Raw genomic sequence first — 17,707 nt, forward strand, 5'->3', positions numbered from 1 at the left:
GACCTCTTCATGTGTGTGTTTGAGAGACTGTAGACAGATGTTAAGGTGTAAGAGAGCGTCAGACAGACAGGAACAGAGGCATACAGCGAAATGTTCTTACCATCACCAATGTAATAGCTATCACCACGTTCCCGCCCCTGACCTCTTCCCTCTTCCCTCCCTCACCAGTGTTACAAGGGCAAAGGCTACAAGGGCGGCGGCTACAGCCATCACGACATCGACTACGTGCAGCCCGTCCAGGTGGTGGCCGTCGGGGGTCCCATCGCGGCCGTACCCATCTCCCACGGCTACAAGGGCAAGGGTTACAGCCCTCCCGTACCTATCACCTACCCCGCCCCTGCCCCGCCTATCTACCACCCCCCTCCCCCAGTGCCATCGTACGGCCCCCCGCCTCCCCCGATCTACCCCCAGCCAGGCTACGGACATCATGACGTAGTGAAGCACGTCCACCAGCACCAGCATGTGTACGACGCATACTCAGGAATCGGCGGGAGCTACGGCAAAGACAACTCCTACGGCAGCAAAGGCGCGTACTCCTCCCACGAATCCCTTATCGACAAGTCCAGCGCCGGAAGACCACTGCCAACCATCCCCATTATCCCGCCAAGACCTCCTTTCTCCCCCTCTGTAGGCTTCCCATCCTCCTCTGGCGGCTTCCCATCCTCCTCTGGCGGCTTCCCATCCTCCTCTGACGGCTTCACATCCTCCTCTGGCAGCTCCTTCCCGTCCTCGCCCTTCCTGAATGACTGTGAGTGTGTGGAGGCCCGTTTCTGCTCCATCGGCGACGTCATCCCAAGGAGTAACAGCATCCCGCACATCACCGCTCGGAACAAGAGAACCGAGACGCTCTCCACGGACGACAAGGACGACAACGATAAGGTAAAGTTCTCGGCCTCGGAAGGTCGCGAGGTGGTGGTGAAGGCCGAAGGGGAGGCGAAGAAGGGCGAGGAGAAGTCCAGGAAGAAAAGGGACTCCGATAAGGTGATCTTTGAGGACGAGAGGAGACCGGCGAGGGATACGATGATCTTCAGAGAAAACTTTGACATTGGCAGCAGAGGCATCCCAGCGCACTCCAGCAGCCGGCAAGGGGTGAGTTAAAGTCCCATTGGGCGTTAGAGTTCCGTACAGTCTCCTTTGCACTCTCAGGCGTGACGAAGCCGTAAAGTCAAGAGGCGAAGGTGTTTGTATTGATCTGTGTATTAAGTCACGCTGAGTCACCTTCGCTTTCAGGTTACATGAGAAACAGGAAACACCGCCTAGGTCTACTCTATTCCCATCAGTTTCCCACGCCAGCCAACCCGGTATATCTACGAATGTGATTTAGCTTTTCTCAGCATCCACCAATCACTTGCAGCCTATATATTGAAGTGGGCGTGGCTTGCATCTTGGTAGCCAATGGTATAGTGGGATGGGGAGGGGCTTATAATCAGGGTTAATGTGAACAGTCTTAGCCACCGCTCTTAGGTTACATGACAAGCAGAAAACAGAGAATAGATCAGTGTTAAGGAATGAGTGGGAAGGGCAGCTGCGTGGAGGCTTGCCCGGGTTGACCATTGGGGGTGGAGTCAGTGGGTGAGTGAAGCGACGCGTATCCTGGCGTATGTTCCCCTTTAGTTAGTTAGTTAGGTATATAGCTAAGGAATGAGGTACCTTTAGCCATGAGTTAGTGGATGCCTCTCTTCTCTCTTTGGGTCAATTCACGTAAGAAAAGGTGAAAAATATGGCGTGACCTTCCCTTTTCCAATGTCTCAATCGGGTTTTTTCTTCCATCAACAGTTCGGCAACGAAATCTCAGGGCCTTGCGGCTTCGGTCGTGTGTGCTGTCGACACCCGATCTTCAGGCAGCAGCGAGCCATCAGTACCTGCGGCAGGAAGCGTAACTCCGTGGGGACGCTGGGCCGCGTCAAGACCAACCGCTTCGAGCAGGGCGACACGGAGTTCGGCGAGTACCCTTGGCACGGCGCGATCCTGAGGCGCGACTCGGGGGACAACGTGTACGTTTGCGGCGCCGCACTCATCGACTCCCGCCACTTGGTCACCGCCGCGCATTGCATTACCGGGTGAGCAGATATCCTTGCCTCTTTGTTTTATAGCATTTAAGGTTTTTCAGGTTTTCATTCTTGCCTGTTTATTACTGATTGCATTTTTATATTAGTTAAGGTATTGTAGATTCTTATAAGGGATTCTGTATGTTACCACTATCCTCTTATCCTTACTTGTTTGTTATTGATATTATTCTTTTGTTAGTTACGGTATTGTAGATTCTTATAAGGAATTTTACAAGGTACTCAACTTATCCTCTCCCTTTCCTTTCCTTCTTATCATCTCCCTTTCCTTTCCTCCTTATCATCTCCCTTTTCTTTCATCCTTATTCTCTCCCTGTCCCTTCCTCTTCTTCTTGCCTCCTTCCGTTTCCTCTCCTTTCCTTATCATTTCCACACTCATTCACCTCTCGCCTCTCACCCGCCCTCAGCCTGACGCCGGGAGAGCTCAAGGTCCGCCTGGGTGAGTGGGACGTGAGTGGCAAGTCCGAGTTCTATCCCCACTTTGATACCAACGTGGCCGGCCTCTACTCCCACCCTGACTTCTACGCCGGGAACCTCCAGAACGATGTCGCCATCATTCGAGTCCAGACCCCCGTCGACCTGGTGTCCAAGTGAGTTACGTGACTTTTTATTACTGTAGAGGAAACAGTTCAAGGGCAAAACGAAAAAATATTAAGTTTTGACAAGCGTTTTACATGGCTTTTTTTTTAATTAGTTAGTCAGTTTATTACTTTTGATTCACGAGCGAAGTTGAGACCAGTGGGTAATCTCCTCTACACCCATTGTCTTACTTCCTTGCCTCACAACCCAACCTCACCTTCATCTTCCTTGTCTCACACCATAACCTCACCTTTTTCATCTCTCTTGTCTCACACCATAACCTCACCTTTCTCATCTCTGCTTCACTCCCCAGCCACCTTCTCACCTTCTCACCTTCCTCATCACTTCCTCACGCTTCCATTCCCTTCCCAGCCCGCACATCGGTCCAGTGTGTCTGCCCGACCGCTTTGCATCCTTCGCCCGCCAACGCTGCTTCGTCTCCGGCTGGGGCAAGGACGCATTTGGGAACCGCGGCAGCTTCCAGCACCTCCTGAAGGAAGTGGACCTGCCCATGGTGGACCGGAGAACCTGCCAGACCGCCTTCAGGAGGACCAAACTCGGCTCCCAGTTCATCCTCCACGACGGAATGATCTGCGCCGGAGGAGAGGAAGGGAAGGACGCCTGTGAGGTAAGAACTAACAGCCGGAGAAGGAGAGTTGAGATCATGGAGTCATAATAGTTATCTTAATCGATACTCCATTTTCTCTTTCATTTTGTTACCATTTTTTAGTTTTTTTTTTATTTGATAAGTAGTTCTCTTATACTATATCTCGTTCTCTCTTTTATTTGCTTCCCATTCTCTTTGTTTTTTAGAGAAGTTGAGGTCGAGGACTTTTAATAGTTTTATGTCATCCCTTTCTTTCTTCTGTTCTCATTTTCTTTGATTTTAATAGGTAAGATAAAAAATAGACCTCCCTTTCTCCTATCCTTATCCTCTACATCTCTTTCTCTCCCTCATCATCCTTTGCATCCCCTTCTCATCCCACGTCACTAAGCACTCATTCTCCTCTCAGGGCGATGGTGGGAGCCCCTTGGTGTGTGAGGGCGTAGACGGGAGTGTGGAGCTGGCGGGCCTGGTCTCATGGGGTCTGGGCTGCGGCGAGCGAGGCATTCCCGGAGTCTACACCAACGTCCCCTACTACATGGACTGGATCCGCTCCATTACAAAAAGTTAGAAGGGACGTCAGGGAGAGATTGGATGCGTGTGTTAGGTTAGTGACTCGTGTGGTAGGGTAGATGTAGTAGTTGTGGTAGTAGTAGTGGTTGTTGTATGTAATGGGGTGTGTTACTACTGAAATATGTCCATTACAAGAAGTTAAGAGAGGATACGTGTAGTAGGTCAATGATAGTCAACGTAATGGTGATTGATTGTAGTGGGATCTTGTGTTACTACCAAAATCTGTCCTATCCATTACCAGAAGTTAAAGAGTTATGTCAAGGAGAGGATATGTGTGGTAGGCCAATGGTAGTTAATGCCTTGTTCTCGTTGTTGTGTAGTTCATGGTAGTTCCCGTTTAACTACCATAACCTCATCTGCCCATTACAAGTAGTTAGTGGAATGTCAGTAAGAGAATGTGTGTTAGATTAGTGTTACTTTAGTGGTAGTGTTTGTTGTGTTAATACCATTCCCTCACTGCTCCATTACGCTGAGGGGGTTGTCAGGTTGGTATGGTAGAGAGTAGTGTTATTAGTGGTAGTGGTTGTGATGTGTACCTCAAACCAGAGTGAGTGAGATGTGTTAGTGTGTATTAGTGTGTGTCAGTGTGTTAGAGCATTATGTGTATGGTGTCAGTTCTCTCTTTCTTTCTTTTATTTATTCGTAAGTTTTTTGTTGTATCTGAATGTCTTGCTATGGCACTATAAGATTGTGTTCACCCCCTGCGTGTTTATAGGATTCAAAACAGTGTTGTATCATTGCGCTGTCGTTGGTGGTCTCAAGTCTTTGTTAACGCAGCTCTTCTAGGCAGCTCGATTCTTGGCTTCAAATTCCTAAAAACTATATGATGGATGTGAACCTTCCTGATAATAAGGGTTTTGAGTGGAAGGTGCAATTATTGTTATGTACTTTCACCCTTATCTGGGCCTAGTAGTATTTTTGTTACGTCTTTTCATACTTTTTTTTCTAGTTATGTATAGTTTTCTTTAGCATGGCGCTGTAACTTCATGATTTTTTTTGTCTTTTTTTCTTCATTTTTTTACCTTTGAGCTGCTTCCCGTACTGTAAAATAATAATGATATAGTTTTCTTGAGCATTGCGCTGTAACTTCATGATTTTTTTTCTTTTTTCTTCATTTTTTTTGCCGTTGAGCTGCTTCCCTTACTGCAAAATAATAATGATATAGTTTTCTTTAGCATTGTGCAGTAATGTCTTGATTGTTTTTTTTTCTTTTGTCTTCTTTTCTTGCCCATGAACTGATTCCCTTACTGTACAAAAAAAAAAAATGTAGCCTCAAGCAAAACTCCAAGTCGCCTGGAAGACCTGCGTTCATAGACTTGTTTTTTGCAGTCGATGGAGTCACGCTAAATTATTTCTTGCCACGTGTTGTCTTGTTGTTCAGGGATTGCGTCTCATCGCTGTGTGGATACTGCTTGATTCCCGACGTCCGCTGTGTGTGTCTGTGTCTTAGGGTCATATTCTTAAACATTTCGGCGCCCAAACACTTACATTTAACAAGGCTTTGGTAGGCGTTTTAGGCATTTTCATGGGTAGTTTCATGACCCTGGTGGTAGTTTGACTCTACTTCTGCACCAGGAACCTAAGAAAACACTCATTAAAACCCGATTGATCTCCTTTTCGGCCTTTGGAAATAGCTGATGTGAGGGAAGCGTCTGACAGTACCGACTTTAGGTCCGTATCTCAAACGCTTTCGGCTCCCACACTATTATTTCTAAAGGCGACAGAGGATATATGTCGGGTTCTCATGAGCGTTTTTCATTTTCATGGTGCAGAAGAAGGGTCAAACTACCACCAGGGTCATAAAAGTACCCCTTGAAATACACAGAACCTCTACGAAAGCCTTGTCGAACGTGGGTGTGTAAGCCCCGGATTGTGTGAGACTATGGAGCTTAAGAACATTGTGTTAGAAAAGCTATCTCTGTTAATTAATCTGTTATCTGGTCCCCTGCAGCCTAGTTTACCAAAGCCTTAGGAAGTAGTGCAGACTTACATTGGGTTGTTTTTTTATTTATGTTTGTCGTTTTCTAATTCGTTGTATCCATGTGTTTGATTAATACCTGGTTTGTTTTGAGATTGATAATGGATGATTTGTTTTTATTGTCTTGTTTGTTTTCCCTATTTTTGTTTGTTTGTTTGTATATATATATATATATATATATATATATATATATATATATATATATATATATATATATATATATATATATATATATATATATTTATATATATATATATATATATATATATATATATATATTTTTTTTTCAATGCTGATTATTTTGCCAGCTTGTCAGATTCCTTTTTTATGGTAAAGGAAATATTTTAAAGGCAATAAACGAAGAAAAAGCAAAAAGCCCGCTAATCACTGCTCCTGCAAAAGCAGTGGCGGTGGCTGTGCCTGAGTGATTAGCATGCCGGTCCCGCGTTGTGGATGATGCGGGTTTGAATCCGCCGTTAACCACCTTTTTTTTCAGTCACCGCCGAGTAGCTTAAACCCTATTCACACATAGGCGATCTTGGGACGTCAGCGCCACGATCCTGGTTCGTCCTGGTATCGTCGGAATTTGGTGCACTTAGCCCGACCCAGGGGTGTGGATTATTTTGACTCTACACACACAGATACACACCGGTATGTACCCGCCACATACCTAGGTGTGGGAAATGGGAGCAGCATTGACGTGTGTGGTTGCCTGGCCAAGCCTACCCATCACACACACAATTCAATTCAATTCACACAGACATAGAAGTAGGAGAAAAGAGACAGAGAGGAATAAGGAAATTAAGAAAGGAATGAACGCACACACACACACACGCACACGCGATGTAAGGAGAGAATTTGGAAGAGGAAATGGAAGGAGAGGAAAAAAAAGGTTAAGAAAAGTAACAAAGAACAAGAAAGTAATAGAAAATTAAAAGAAAATAGATAATAAGATAGAAAGAGAGAGATATACTAGGAGGAGTAATGGAGTTTAAGAAAGTAAGAAAAACAGCACTTTCAGCCACCCCGGTGACAAGTAAGGAAGGGCATGCGAGCGGCGGTCACCTCAGAATGTGCCGCTCAACGGGGGTGGCGTGAAGGAGGTGCTGAGGGGGCCACCAGAAGGAAGACAGGACGCCCCCCACCCCGGTATTTGGTTGTTGAGAAATGCAGGAGGGCGTGGCTCCTGGCGGCTCCCGTGACTGTAGTGCGTCACTGCCAGGCCCAGCTTTGTAACCGGTCCTCGAAGAGCAGCAGGAAGGTGAGCACGGTGAGGTGAAGAAAGAATTCCATGTTGTTCAGCAAGTCGTGCACCCAGGGCCTCCCCAACTTCGGGGGCCACTCCTCGTGTGGCGGCGCTGGCTCCAGTAAGTCTTCGCGTGGCTCTGGCTAAGGGACGTGGGCGTTGGACAGTGGGACCTCGACGAAAGGCGCGGGCTCGTAGAATTCCAGTGACAATGACTCCCCAAAGTCCATCACTGGCGGTGACGAGTCCTGCCCGACGTACGGCTCATGTTTAGTCTTGTTTAGGGCGTAGTAGAGTGCCAGAGTGGATGACTCCCCCAAGTCAACTTCTAGCACAGCAGGGTCCTGATCGCTGCCCGAAGGGTTTTTGCAGTACACTCGCGGCACTGTGAACGTCTGGGCGCAGTCTGGAAGGGTTATCACGGCAGGCTGAGGCTCTGCCGGGATGTAGCCCCAGAACACCACGTCCGCCACCCTCACCTCCTCTTTTTTCCTGCCGCCTCAAAGAAGGGAGGCGGAAAACTCACTTGGAACGAGACTCTGAATTCACTTCCAATTATCTCTGTGGACTGGAGCTTAACGGAGATTTTTTCCCGCTCTTTCTCTTTTGTTTTCAGGCCTTCGCTTGTTTCCTTTGTGTGGATTTAAGAAACTATCTTTTGCATCTGTCGGCCATGGCGTGTGTGTGTGTAGGGGAGGAGCAGAAGTTAAGAAACCAAACTATGCATTTCTATTTTTTTTCCTTATTTCTCTTTATTTCATTTTTGCTGTCATATTTTTCTGATCTATTTTCTTTTTTCTTTTTCTTTTTTTTCCTCTTCCACTCTCTCTCTCTCTCTCTCTCTCTCTCTCTCTCTCTCTCTCTCTCTCTCTCTCTCTCTCTCTCTCTCTCAAGGTAACGAAAATGACACCACACTTCCAACACTCACCAGACGAACCCAATTTGTCCTCTCTAAAGCCAAAAGAGTTAACAATCCACTCCACCTTTACCAGTAGCCTACCTCGAGATGGGGAGCTGAAGTGGTCGAAGGTTTGTTGTCTCGTTCAGCAGTTCGATTTTACGCTACAAGAGTCATCGCAATACACGCTTTGGGAATTATATGAGCAAACCTTTGATATATAGTTGTATGTGCCCTTCCTCATATGCTACCCCTCCCATAGCCTTGTTCACTACGTAGCAAGCCAGTTAGTCAATGGAAAAAGCATGAAACTGAAAACCTGTAAACCAGTTCGTATGGTCCTTAAATTCTGTCTCCTAATGAGTAAAATATATGGAAATTTATAAGCTACAGAGGACAGAATTATGGCTTGGCAGGAACGATTATAGCTATGTCATGTTACTAAATATGTTATCCCTACCATAGAAACTTAGAAAAGGGATTGTCATTTTGATAGAAGATGAAAAGAGAAGAGACAAATGCGTGGTGAGATGAGGTTGAGCACATTTTACTGTGTTTATAAATGGGGAAGGAAATAATGAAGTGCATATATCATAATTACTTCTATACGTTATTTCCTACCGTTTAATGACTCTATACACTTCATTACAAGTAAGAGAAATGATAAATAAAGGAAAATTATACTACGTCGGCACGTCGAGAATCTAGCAGAGGGCGTCATGGCGTGCAGGAGGAAGGAAGGCTCAAGGTTCCCTATCATTTTGTGGCCTCACGGTAGCTCCTGGAGGCGTTTTGGTCTGTAAGTATTTTCAGTTAGCTCTTTTAGTATCCTTTTATCGTGTTAGCTATTAGTCTTTGCTGCTGTGTGTTGGAGAAGTGAAGAAACAGGAGGTGGTGGGTCCTGGTTCACCTGTTGATTGCCCGGCAGGTGAGGAGGTTCACGCATTTGTCAAGGATTTCATAGGAGTTTTGGGCATTTCCTGGGGTATTTTTATGACTTATGGTCGTTTGATCCGTATTCTGTGCCGTGGACGTGAAAAAACTCTAAAAAACCGTATTAATCTCCTTTTTTGGCCTTTTAAAATAGTTGACATGAGAGGTAATACCGACCTTGGAAGTGTTTGTGTTGCATTTTGGTAGTTTTTGAAGGTTTGTGTTGTCTGAGGAACATATTATTGATATATAGAATGCTTGTGATACTCTGTCTTGTGTTCATTATTACGAGGCGAGCCGTGAGAGTAATGCTGAAGAGGAAAGGTGAATTCTAATGAGGAAAGGTAAATGGTCAAGCCTTGCCAACCTACCCAGAAAAGTGTGTTAGCCTAACTCTTGGTGCCATTTATTATTTTTTTCTGTATTTTTGGGAATCTTCATTAGTTCTGACCAAAGTTCTGACCAACCTAAAATCACTGTTGTCATTGTTTTGTTTTGTTTTCTACGTAGCCTATATATTTCTTTACTGTTGGAGGGGTGTGAGACAGGCAGTCACTGGTCTCCCCCATTGTCTCAGTATGTTTACTGCCATGAATATATCATAGAGTATCAATAGCTGCCAGCAGCACAGATTTTTCATGTATTTTTGTGTTAATGTCAAACAAAAATCTTCAGCCACACCCACAGTAACCTGAATCCTGGCACACCCGCCACACTAGTCTTCATCAGGTGTGCCATACTGATGACCCGCCTCTCTGTGTATAAGCCATGTTCTGTGAGGGGGTGTTGGATTAGAATAGTAATAGAATTTAGGATTTTATGAATGGGATCTTATACATAGTAGCTTGTTCTGCTTTTTGGTAGCCTAGTTTTAAAATCTTTGGAACATTTCGTTGATGCATTTCCTTTAGAAAGTTCTATATTTTTCTAAATGATAGAAGATTTTTAATAAGTGATATGTACTTCAGTGTGCACGACAAAGCTTTTTGGAGGAATAACATCTTCCATGGTGAAGTGGTTAGCATGCCTAGCTACAAATCTGCTGGTTTTGATTCCTGGCTCAGCCCTCCCTTTCGGATCATTCAAAAAATGGGTACCTGGGGAAGGTATTTGTGGTAACCAGGATGCCACACTGGTCCTGTGTCCCAAGGTAATGGGTTATTTCCAGCCACAGGCTTAAGAGCCAATGTGATGGAGATGAGGACCAAGGTCATGTGCAGCTAAATTTTATGCCCCTAACTTTACCTTTAGCTAAGGAGATTGATCACATCCTTCTAAGCACTTGTTAGAGGATTCTTCAGAACTTCAGGGTTTTTTGGAATGTTAAGCTCTTTGCAACTGATCATTGACTAGTTGTTGCAGGGGGGTCAAGGGGGGCGAAGCCCCCTCGTTAGCAGGTCGTAAAGTTCGGTTGGAGTAGTTTAAATATGCTCCCCCACCCAAATACCCCGAGTTCACGCCGGTCCCCCAAGATCGTTGGGGGAAGGGGATTCATTCGGCTTCTTTACTTTTAAGTACTTTGTTTTTTTAACTATGATATATGGAGGCGTATTATCGTATTCTGGAGGCGCGGAGTCAATATCCACAATCACCTTGTATATTGGGAATACGAACTTGTGAAGCAGATTCAAAATCCGGTCAGTAAGGATTCACGTGTTCGAACAGCTCGGGCAGGAGGTTCGAGAGCCTGCACTTCCTGTACAACCCGCAGATCCCGGCTAGCCGGTGGTTTTACTTGTGTCAGTGATAAACAATGAAGATACACTGTGTTTGGTACCACGGACTCTACTTGGAGGACATAAACCTTGCGGTGAGGTGACAACCTACTAGAGAGGGCATGAGTGTGGTGTAGGCGGTTTATGTGAGCGCAGACGGCCTCCGGTGCCACGCCAGATGGTGAGGTGAGCATCGTTTGGTGGGTTCACTACGCTTCTCTCACAAAACAAGCCTGGGGATCCAGTGAGTGCGTGGTTTCCGTACGGGAAACACTAAATTCGTCGCAAACGCTTATTTTAGTGGTGGTGGGAGGAAAAATTCCCTAAATTTTGGGAGTTTTTACCCCCCCCCCCCCCAACTAAAAAAATACGCGATCGCGACGGATTTCGTGTCCCCCACCCGAAACCCCGCATTCCCACCAGGTCCCCAAGCTTGTATGAGGGGGAGGGGGGAGTATGGGCAAACACTAGAATTTTACCCTCATATCAAACATGGATGGGCATAGAGCACATTGGACTGAGTTCTATGAGCACTTGAACATGATGAGCCCCCCCAAGCTGCCAGTTTCCAACAGCTGAATTCCAAATAGTATAAAGTCAATTGTAATGGATGCTGATCCACCCATTGACAATACCCCACCCTCTCAATGAGGTCAGAGAGGCTGTGGCAAGGTTGAGAGGTGGGAAGGCAGCTTGTGTTTTTAACATCAGTGTGGTGCTGCTCAAAGTTGTAGGTGAGGCCATGATCAGTGAACTGTGTGAGCTTGACTGCTGCATAGCAATCTGGTACCATTCCTCCTAACTGAAGGAGGGGGCTGAGTGGTTAGCGTGCCAGTCCTGCGTTCGCTGTGCCCTAGATGATGCAAGTTTGAATCCGCCGCTAGCACCTGGAATTTTTCAGTCCCCGCTGAGTGGCCTAAGACTACCCACATGCTGTCCTGAAGAGGAACTGTCCAAGGGAAATCAAGAATGAGCTCTGGGGGGCAGCATGAGCCAAAAATAGATGACGTGACGGCACTGTAAACACTTGCCTGGGGTCTTTTCCGTTTGGCGTACAGCGCTAAAAGTAATTTTAATATAGATTTTTCTATGTATTTTTGTCCGTAGAATCAGAATATCACATTATTTTTTTGGAGAAATTAACAGTTTTTGAGTTATTTGCCTTTAAAGTTATTTTCTTCCTATCTATTACTGAAGGAATTCAAACTTTAAAAAGTCGTAATATTCAGTATTATATACAATTTATGGATCTTTTCCGTTTGCAAACCTTCAGCAGTCATGGAAACGCTTTGAAAATCCAATTCAAGGACTTTTTTTTTACTCTTGAAAATATGGGATAATGTTTACGAAAGCGCGTCGCCTCTGGTGCTGGCCGCGGCGAGGCTGCAGCGGGTGTTGCGAGAAATACCTCCTCGCTGAAATAAGTCACATATACATGCGGGGGGGGTCCAGGGAGGGGCGTAGCCCCCCCTGGTTATTAGGGGGGGTCGAGAGGGGCGCAGCCCCCCCGTTAGTAGGTCGTAAAGTTCGGTTGGAGTAGTTTAAATATGCTCCCCGACCCTAAGCCCTCTGCGAGCTATTTTGAGGCTGCGGCGGCTGCAGCGTAAAGGAAAATAACTTAAAAACTGTTCGTTTCTCCATAAAACGGTTGTCATATTCGGATTCTACGGACAAAAATACATAAGAAAATCTATATTAAAATTAATTTTAGCGCTGTACGCCAAACGGAAAAGATCCCTTGCCTGCGCCATGACGGGCTTGGGCTGACCACCAGGCCCACCCAAGAAAGCCTGCCGTAGCTATAGGCTAGGATGTAAAGAAAATGAATAAGAAAATAATCAGGAGTAAAAGTGGTGAGTGTCCGAGAGACTCCATCACAGGTTCAGCAGCTGTTTGCTCTTGGCCTGATCTTCCAGGATGCAGAGGACAAAGGAGCAGCCAAAGCACATCAGTATTTTTAACAACCTGAGCTTCTTGTGCACTCTTATCACATGTGGTCATAGTTTTATTGTTTGCCTACACTATGGCTATTTTTCTTCTCTATTTTTTTATGTTTATGCTAGAGTTGTAAATGCATGATTGTAATTACTGTTGGTTTTGAGATTTTGTTTGGTCTTATTATATTAGTTTTAGCTTATTTTTATTTTTCAGAGGTATTCATTCATTTCATAAGCAACTCTCTCTCTTCTCCCTGGCCAGAGTCTCCCGGCATTGTATCCATTGAAGTGATGGAGAGCGCCTTCCTCCTCCTCTCAACAGGTTCTTCAACACCTCTTCCTTGGTGCCAGGTAAGATTTCCATAGATGTTCAGACCACACAGACCCTATAGTCCAGAGTAGGGAGTCTGCCAATAAGTGATTAATGTGGTCTTTGTTAAAGCATCTAAATCCATCTACCGTACATATATTTCATTTGGAAGTAATATTAGTATTCAATGTGTCAATGAATGTTCCAGTTATAGCAATTTGACCCTTCAATCCAGCTCACACAATAAAAATTACAAAAACTGTATATATTTGTTGAGGATTTACTACTCTGTGTAAGGTATTGTTTTAAGTCTTCAAATTTGTGTGTATGGAAATGCTTTTAGGTGAACCTCAATGTCCATCTCCTGCTAAGACAGACATACATTCAGCCCCTATTCAGCTCTGGGAAGTCATCACATAGTACAATAGTTTTCACGTATGTATGTAGCATTCCACTGTGCTATATCATAAAAAATAGCTAGAATGGGAAATGAACCAAGGTATTAAAATGAAAGTCAAAATAAAGTTTGATTTCATATTTTATTTTGACAATGTTTATCCCTCAGATCTATTTTCCAGTTTTCTTTTCTCAATATGAGCGCTAATTGGAATGATTCGTACAAACTGCTGAACACCCTAATTCACGAGTTAACTCCCTGCTAATTTCATGCCTGGGGAAGTTTGCCAAACAGTCTTCATTAACTGCTGGATTATAATGTTGAGTGTGTGGTAGAGATACTCTGCCACTCACCTTAGGGTTTAGGGAGCCAGTGGCTTGCTTTTTGTGTTTATTAATATATCATCACATAAGGCCTTCATTTGGCTAACATATAATTGCTTTGATTTTTAATGCTGCTTATATACAGTGCTGAAAATATTCATATATTTGATTATTTGTCTTACATCCTAGTTGATCACAGCTGTTGTGTATAGACTTCACCTAATCTTACAGATTACAGTTTTAAGGAAATCATCAAAATTGTACTGCTTTTGTGCCTTTCAAGTATTTAATTGCCAACACTCAAGTTATTTATATATTTTCTAGGGTTTGATTTCAAACATACAAATCACCACAAACTTTTTAACTCCATAAATTGTGTTGCCACCATCTGCACATTACAATGACAGGCTAAATTTGCAATGTTCATTAGTCCCTTTCCTTCACCACACTCTAAAAATTATACATTTTAGTCAGGAGTTTACCCAATGAAATGGGCCACATCATCATTTACACACAAACATATGCATCACATTCACACTAGTGATTCAGACATTCTGAACCCTGGGCAGGCACAGAATTGGGTTTTGAAGCGTCCTTCCTTGGCATGAAGATAGGAAATCAGACTCCCATACCTGACTGTCAACCCTGCACTGCAAAAGAGTAAATCTAGGCTGCTTGCACCAGGCAAGTGTTGAGTAAAGGTTGCCGCCTCCTGGTTCCATAAACAAAAATATACAATTTTCCCTCCCTCTAGTTATATAGTTGCTAACAAAAGATTGAGATTCATCCAAAATCACTGTAATATTCTAAACAGATAATACAGTGTATTATGAGAAAAATGACTAGCAATAACATCAGTACTAGAACAACATAACATGGAGTCCACATCCCGTCTTAACAGTAGGGTGTGGCTTTGACATTAAGTAAGGTAACTGTGCCCTCCTCTTGCTCACACCCTTGCCTGTAGTTATCTCTTGTTCTCCTCGTCTGGCCGCTGGCCTCGGGTGAAGGTGAGGAACACCTGCGGAAATAATGCAACATGTAACTTGACTGGTATCATGGTTGAGGTAAAAAGTTCATTAAACAAAATGTGGTAAAGACTATTAGCCTTTTCTTATCAGCCTCAGGAATCACATTTACTGATTTTAGAGTGTTGGGTGTCTAAAAATCATGCCATGAATGGGAAGAGAAAGAGTATTGTTGACTTGTTCATTGTCTCCAAGAAGGCACTTTTTTTTTCTATTGGGCTTCCATTGGTTTGGCTTGCTACATTTTCTTCAACCCACAGGATCAAGGAAGTCAACTGACCCTCTCCAGGGTGGTTTGTGTGACGCTGTAGTCCTCGATGGGAAGGTGCTGGCGGCTACGCTCCAGAGTACCAAACACTGCGGCCCAGGTCAGGCTCTCTGCTGGGACAAAGTACTCCAGCCGCCCCCACTGCATCTCCCGAAGGTGGTTGGCTGTTAAGAAGGTAGTTTAGGATAAGCAGTTGTTGGAGAAAGTGTGCAAAAGCACATTGAAGTTTTTCTGATCCAACGTACTTAAGCTAACACTAGGTGCATGTGTTAACAGTAACACTTTCTTTTCCATAAGCAGATAAAGTTTGAAAGGTAATTTGTACATAACATTCCAATAAATAATTATCCCTTGGAAAAACTGGGAAATTTAGCCAAGGCATAAAAATTAAATATCATTGTACACATTCTATAATTTGACAATTATTGATTTATATCCACATCCATATATATACACATTTTTATATACCATATCAATTTTCCAGAGAAGTTTTATCCTGATTTGATTACTAATTGGAATGTTGCATGGGAATGGGAAAACATGCCCTATATCTACTTTCTTGTACCCTCCTGGAACATCACTAACTGGGACATAGCATTTGATTTCTTCTTTGCCACAATGATGCCTGAAGACTTACCTGGGTATGTCTCCTTCATATAGTCATGTACAGCACGCATCTCTGGGGGTAGCTGGGAGGACGACAGGTCTATGGTGACTGCCTCTTCCTCCTGGTCTGGCTGGTTCATGCTCACACTTGGCAAGGGAGACACCAAATGATTGTTTATTTGGATCATTTCCACTGTTGCCTGTCTCCTGGTTAAAACATGCATTACTATGCAAGGTCTTTGGAGGCAAGGGGAAACCATAGGACTAGACTTTTTGTTTGAGTCATAGTGAAAACATTGTGTGCCTGTTTATCAATGTCATAGCAAAAACATAAGTGTGCCTGTTTGTCATATCAGTTGTTTACTAAATGTTCATTAGTGGGAAAGATTGACTGATAAAGTTTATGGCTTGAATTCTTGAGAATGCAAGTTCACACTTCAGCCATAGCATCAGCTGCATGGAAGAGGTACTGCTCTTCACAATTATGCAGAGCTGTATAATGTGAGTTGCCTGGCTTGGGGATCCTCAGTCTAACACTGTCAATGGGATTTAAAGCATGTAAGACCTCAACCTTCCAGATGTTTTCATCTTTTATTTGTACTGAATAATGCCTAGTACTCAATTTCTTGAGTAATTTGTCCCCCTAAAAAAGGGCCTAAATGAATGTGAAATATTCTTCTGCTCCTTACCGGATAATAATGGAGTAGCCTTCACTGAACTTGCTCTTGAGGTGCTGTGGTGAGCCCAGGCAGCAAAACTTGCCATTCACCATGATGGCCAAGCGGGTGCACAGCGCCTCGCACTCCTCCATGCTGGTGAGGGGGCAACCACAAGGGGAAGGACAGTGTTAGCACAGGTCGTGTTTGGTGTTTGGAGTAGGTATTGTAGTCATGTTACTTTTATCAGTCAAATACTGTTTATGAGGAATGAAGAATGGAAATAATTTTGTAAATAATAGTTGTGACCAATTTCTAAATGTATATTGCATCTAGATAAGGACATGTTTCCTTCATAGGAAAAAGCCAAGAACATTAATACCAACAGGACCAGAGTAGTGGAAACGGCAGCAACACTTCCTTTTGGCCTACCTGTGTGATGTGAGGATGATGCTCCTGCCAGCATCCCTGACAGAAGTCAAGACATCCCACAGGAGTCTGCGTGCCACTGGATCCATCCCTGAAGAAGGCTCATCCAGCAGCACCAGTGGAGGGTCACCCACCAATGCCACGCCTGTGCTCAGCTTCCTCTTGTTGCCGCCACTGAAAGGACAATCCCAGACTCAGTGACCAGTGAAGTTATCAATCAGTCAATAAGGAAACAGGACATGTTGTCTCACCCACCCTATGACACCAACCCCGGGGGCCCCCCCGAGCAAGTTTCCATACTGGCACCCTTCCCAGGCAGGCTTGGACTGCTGGGGGATTTATCCTCTCAGGGGATTTGTGTCCCCATCCATGGCTAGAAGTCAGTCCAGTCCCTGATTTGAGTTTGTTGGGGAGGGGCTTCCAACCCCTCCTCACAAAAGCTACTACTAGTCAAATGAGTGCTATGTGAAAAGCAGATGACTGCCTCATGTCAGACATGGACGTGCAGAAGGCTCATTGGGCTGAGTACTTTGAAGTTAGAGAGGCTATGGCAAGGTTGAGTGGAAGAGCGGCTGGTATTTGCATCAGTGCAGAGCTGCTTCAAGATGGAGGTGAGGCCATGATCTGTGGGTTGCATGTGGTCTTAGCTACCATATGACAGTCTTATACCATTCCTCCTGACTGGAAGAGGGGGCTGGTTATCCCTATATGAAAGGGAAAAAGGGACTGCCAAGACTGCAACAAATACTGTGGTATTATGCAGCTCAGTGTGCCAGTCAAGGGGCTTTTGCATCTATTGCTCAAGCAGATTCACAACCAGCTGTTGAAGCTGCAGAGATCTGATAAGTCTGGGTTCACACCTGATAAGTCAGTAATTGACCATATCCTAGCGCTTTGTGTACTGGTGGAAAATTGATGCAAGTTTCGACAGGGGATGCTTGCAGCCTATGTCGATTTTAAGAAGGCATTTGATTCAGTGCATTGCAAGGCACTCTGGGATCTCCTGCGACTCCATGAGATTCCTCCAAGGACTTGGTCTATTGACAGGCCTATACTCTGGGACTGAGTGCTGTAAAGTGTGGGTGGATGGGGGTGTCCAGCTTCTTACCCATGAGTGCAGAAGTGAGGGAGGGCTGTGTCCTTGCTGCATCACTTATCAAC

The 17,707-nt window shown here is 44.6% G+C and overlaps 2 protein-coding genes and 1 long non-coding RNA gene across 6 annotated transcripts in view; 2 read left to right on the forward strand and 1 right to left on the reverse strand.

Annotated features, from left to right (window-relative positions):
- The window catches only part of LOC127008615 (uncharacterized), a 45,276-nt gene extending 39,356 nt beyond the window's left edge, over positions 1-5,920 (forward strand). For both annotated transcript variants that reach the window (XM_050880833.1, XM_050880834.1), the window contains 5 exons: positions 169-1,089; positions 1,777-2,060; positions 2,474-2,656; positions 3,018-3,273; positions 3,659-5,920. In XM_050880833.1, coding sequence (XP_050736790.1) covers positions 169-1,089; positions 1,777-2,060; positions 2,474-2,656; positions 3,018-3,273; positions 3,659-3,820 — 1,806 coding nt within the window. In that variant the 3' untranslated portion in view covers positions 3,821-5,920. The remainder of the gene's footprint in view (positions 1-168; positions 1,090-1,776; positions 2,061-2,473; positions 2,657-3,017; positions 3,274-3,658) is intronic.
- A 2,738-nt stretch (positions 5,921-8,658) lies between these two features.
- Positions 8,659-14,995, forward strand: LOC127008617 (uncharacterized). Its single transcript, XR_007761214.1, has 3 exons — positions 8,659-8,743; positions 12,792-12,880; positions 14,848-14,995. It is a non-coding gene; the product is annotated as an uncharacterized LOC127008617 (long non-coding RNA).
- The window catches only part of LOC127008616 (phospholipid-transporting ATPase ABCA3-like), a 66,056-nt gene continuing 61,708 nt past the window's right edge, over positions 13,360-17,707 (reverse strand). For all 3 annotated transcript variants that reach the window (XM_050880836.1, XM_050880837.1, XM_050880835.1), the window contains 5 exons: positions 16,550-16,720; positions 16,151-16,273; positions 15,493-15,608; positions 14,868-15,019; positions 13,360-14,580 (listed from right to left, as the gene is read on the reverse strand). In XM_050880836.1, the coding sequence (XP_050736793.1) occupies positions 14,527-14,580; positions 14,868-15,019; positions 15,493-15,608; positions 16,151-16,273; positions 16,550-16,720 (616 nt within the window). In that variant the 3' untranslated portion in view covers positions 13,360-14,526. The remainder of the gene's footprint in view (positions 14,581-14,867; positions 15,020-15,492; positions 15,609-16,150; positions 16,274-16,549; positions 16,721-17,707) is intronic.

This window comes from Eriocheir sinensis, chromosome 38, assembly GCF_024679095.1.
Source record: "Eriocheir sinensis breed Jianghai 21 chromosome 38, ASM2467909v1, whole genome shotgun sequence".
NCBI lineage: Eukaryota > Metazoa > Arthropoda > Malacostraca > Decapoda > Varunidae > Eriocheir > Eriocheir sinensis.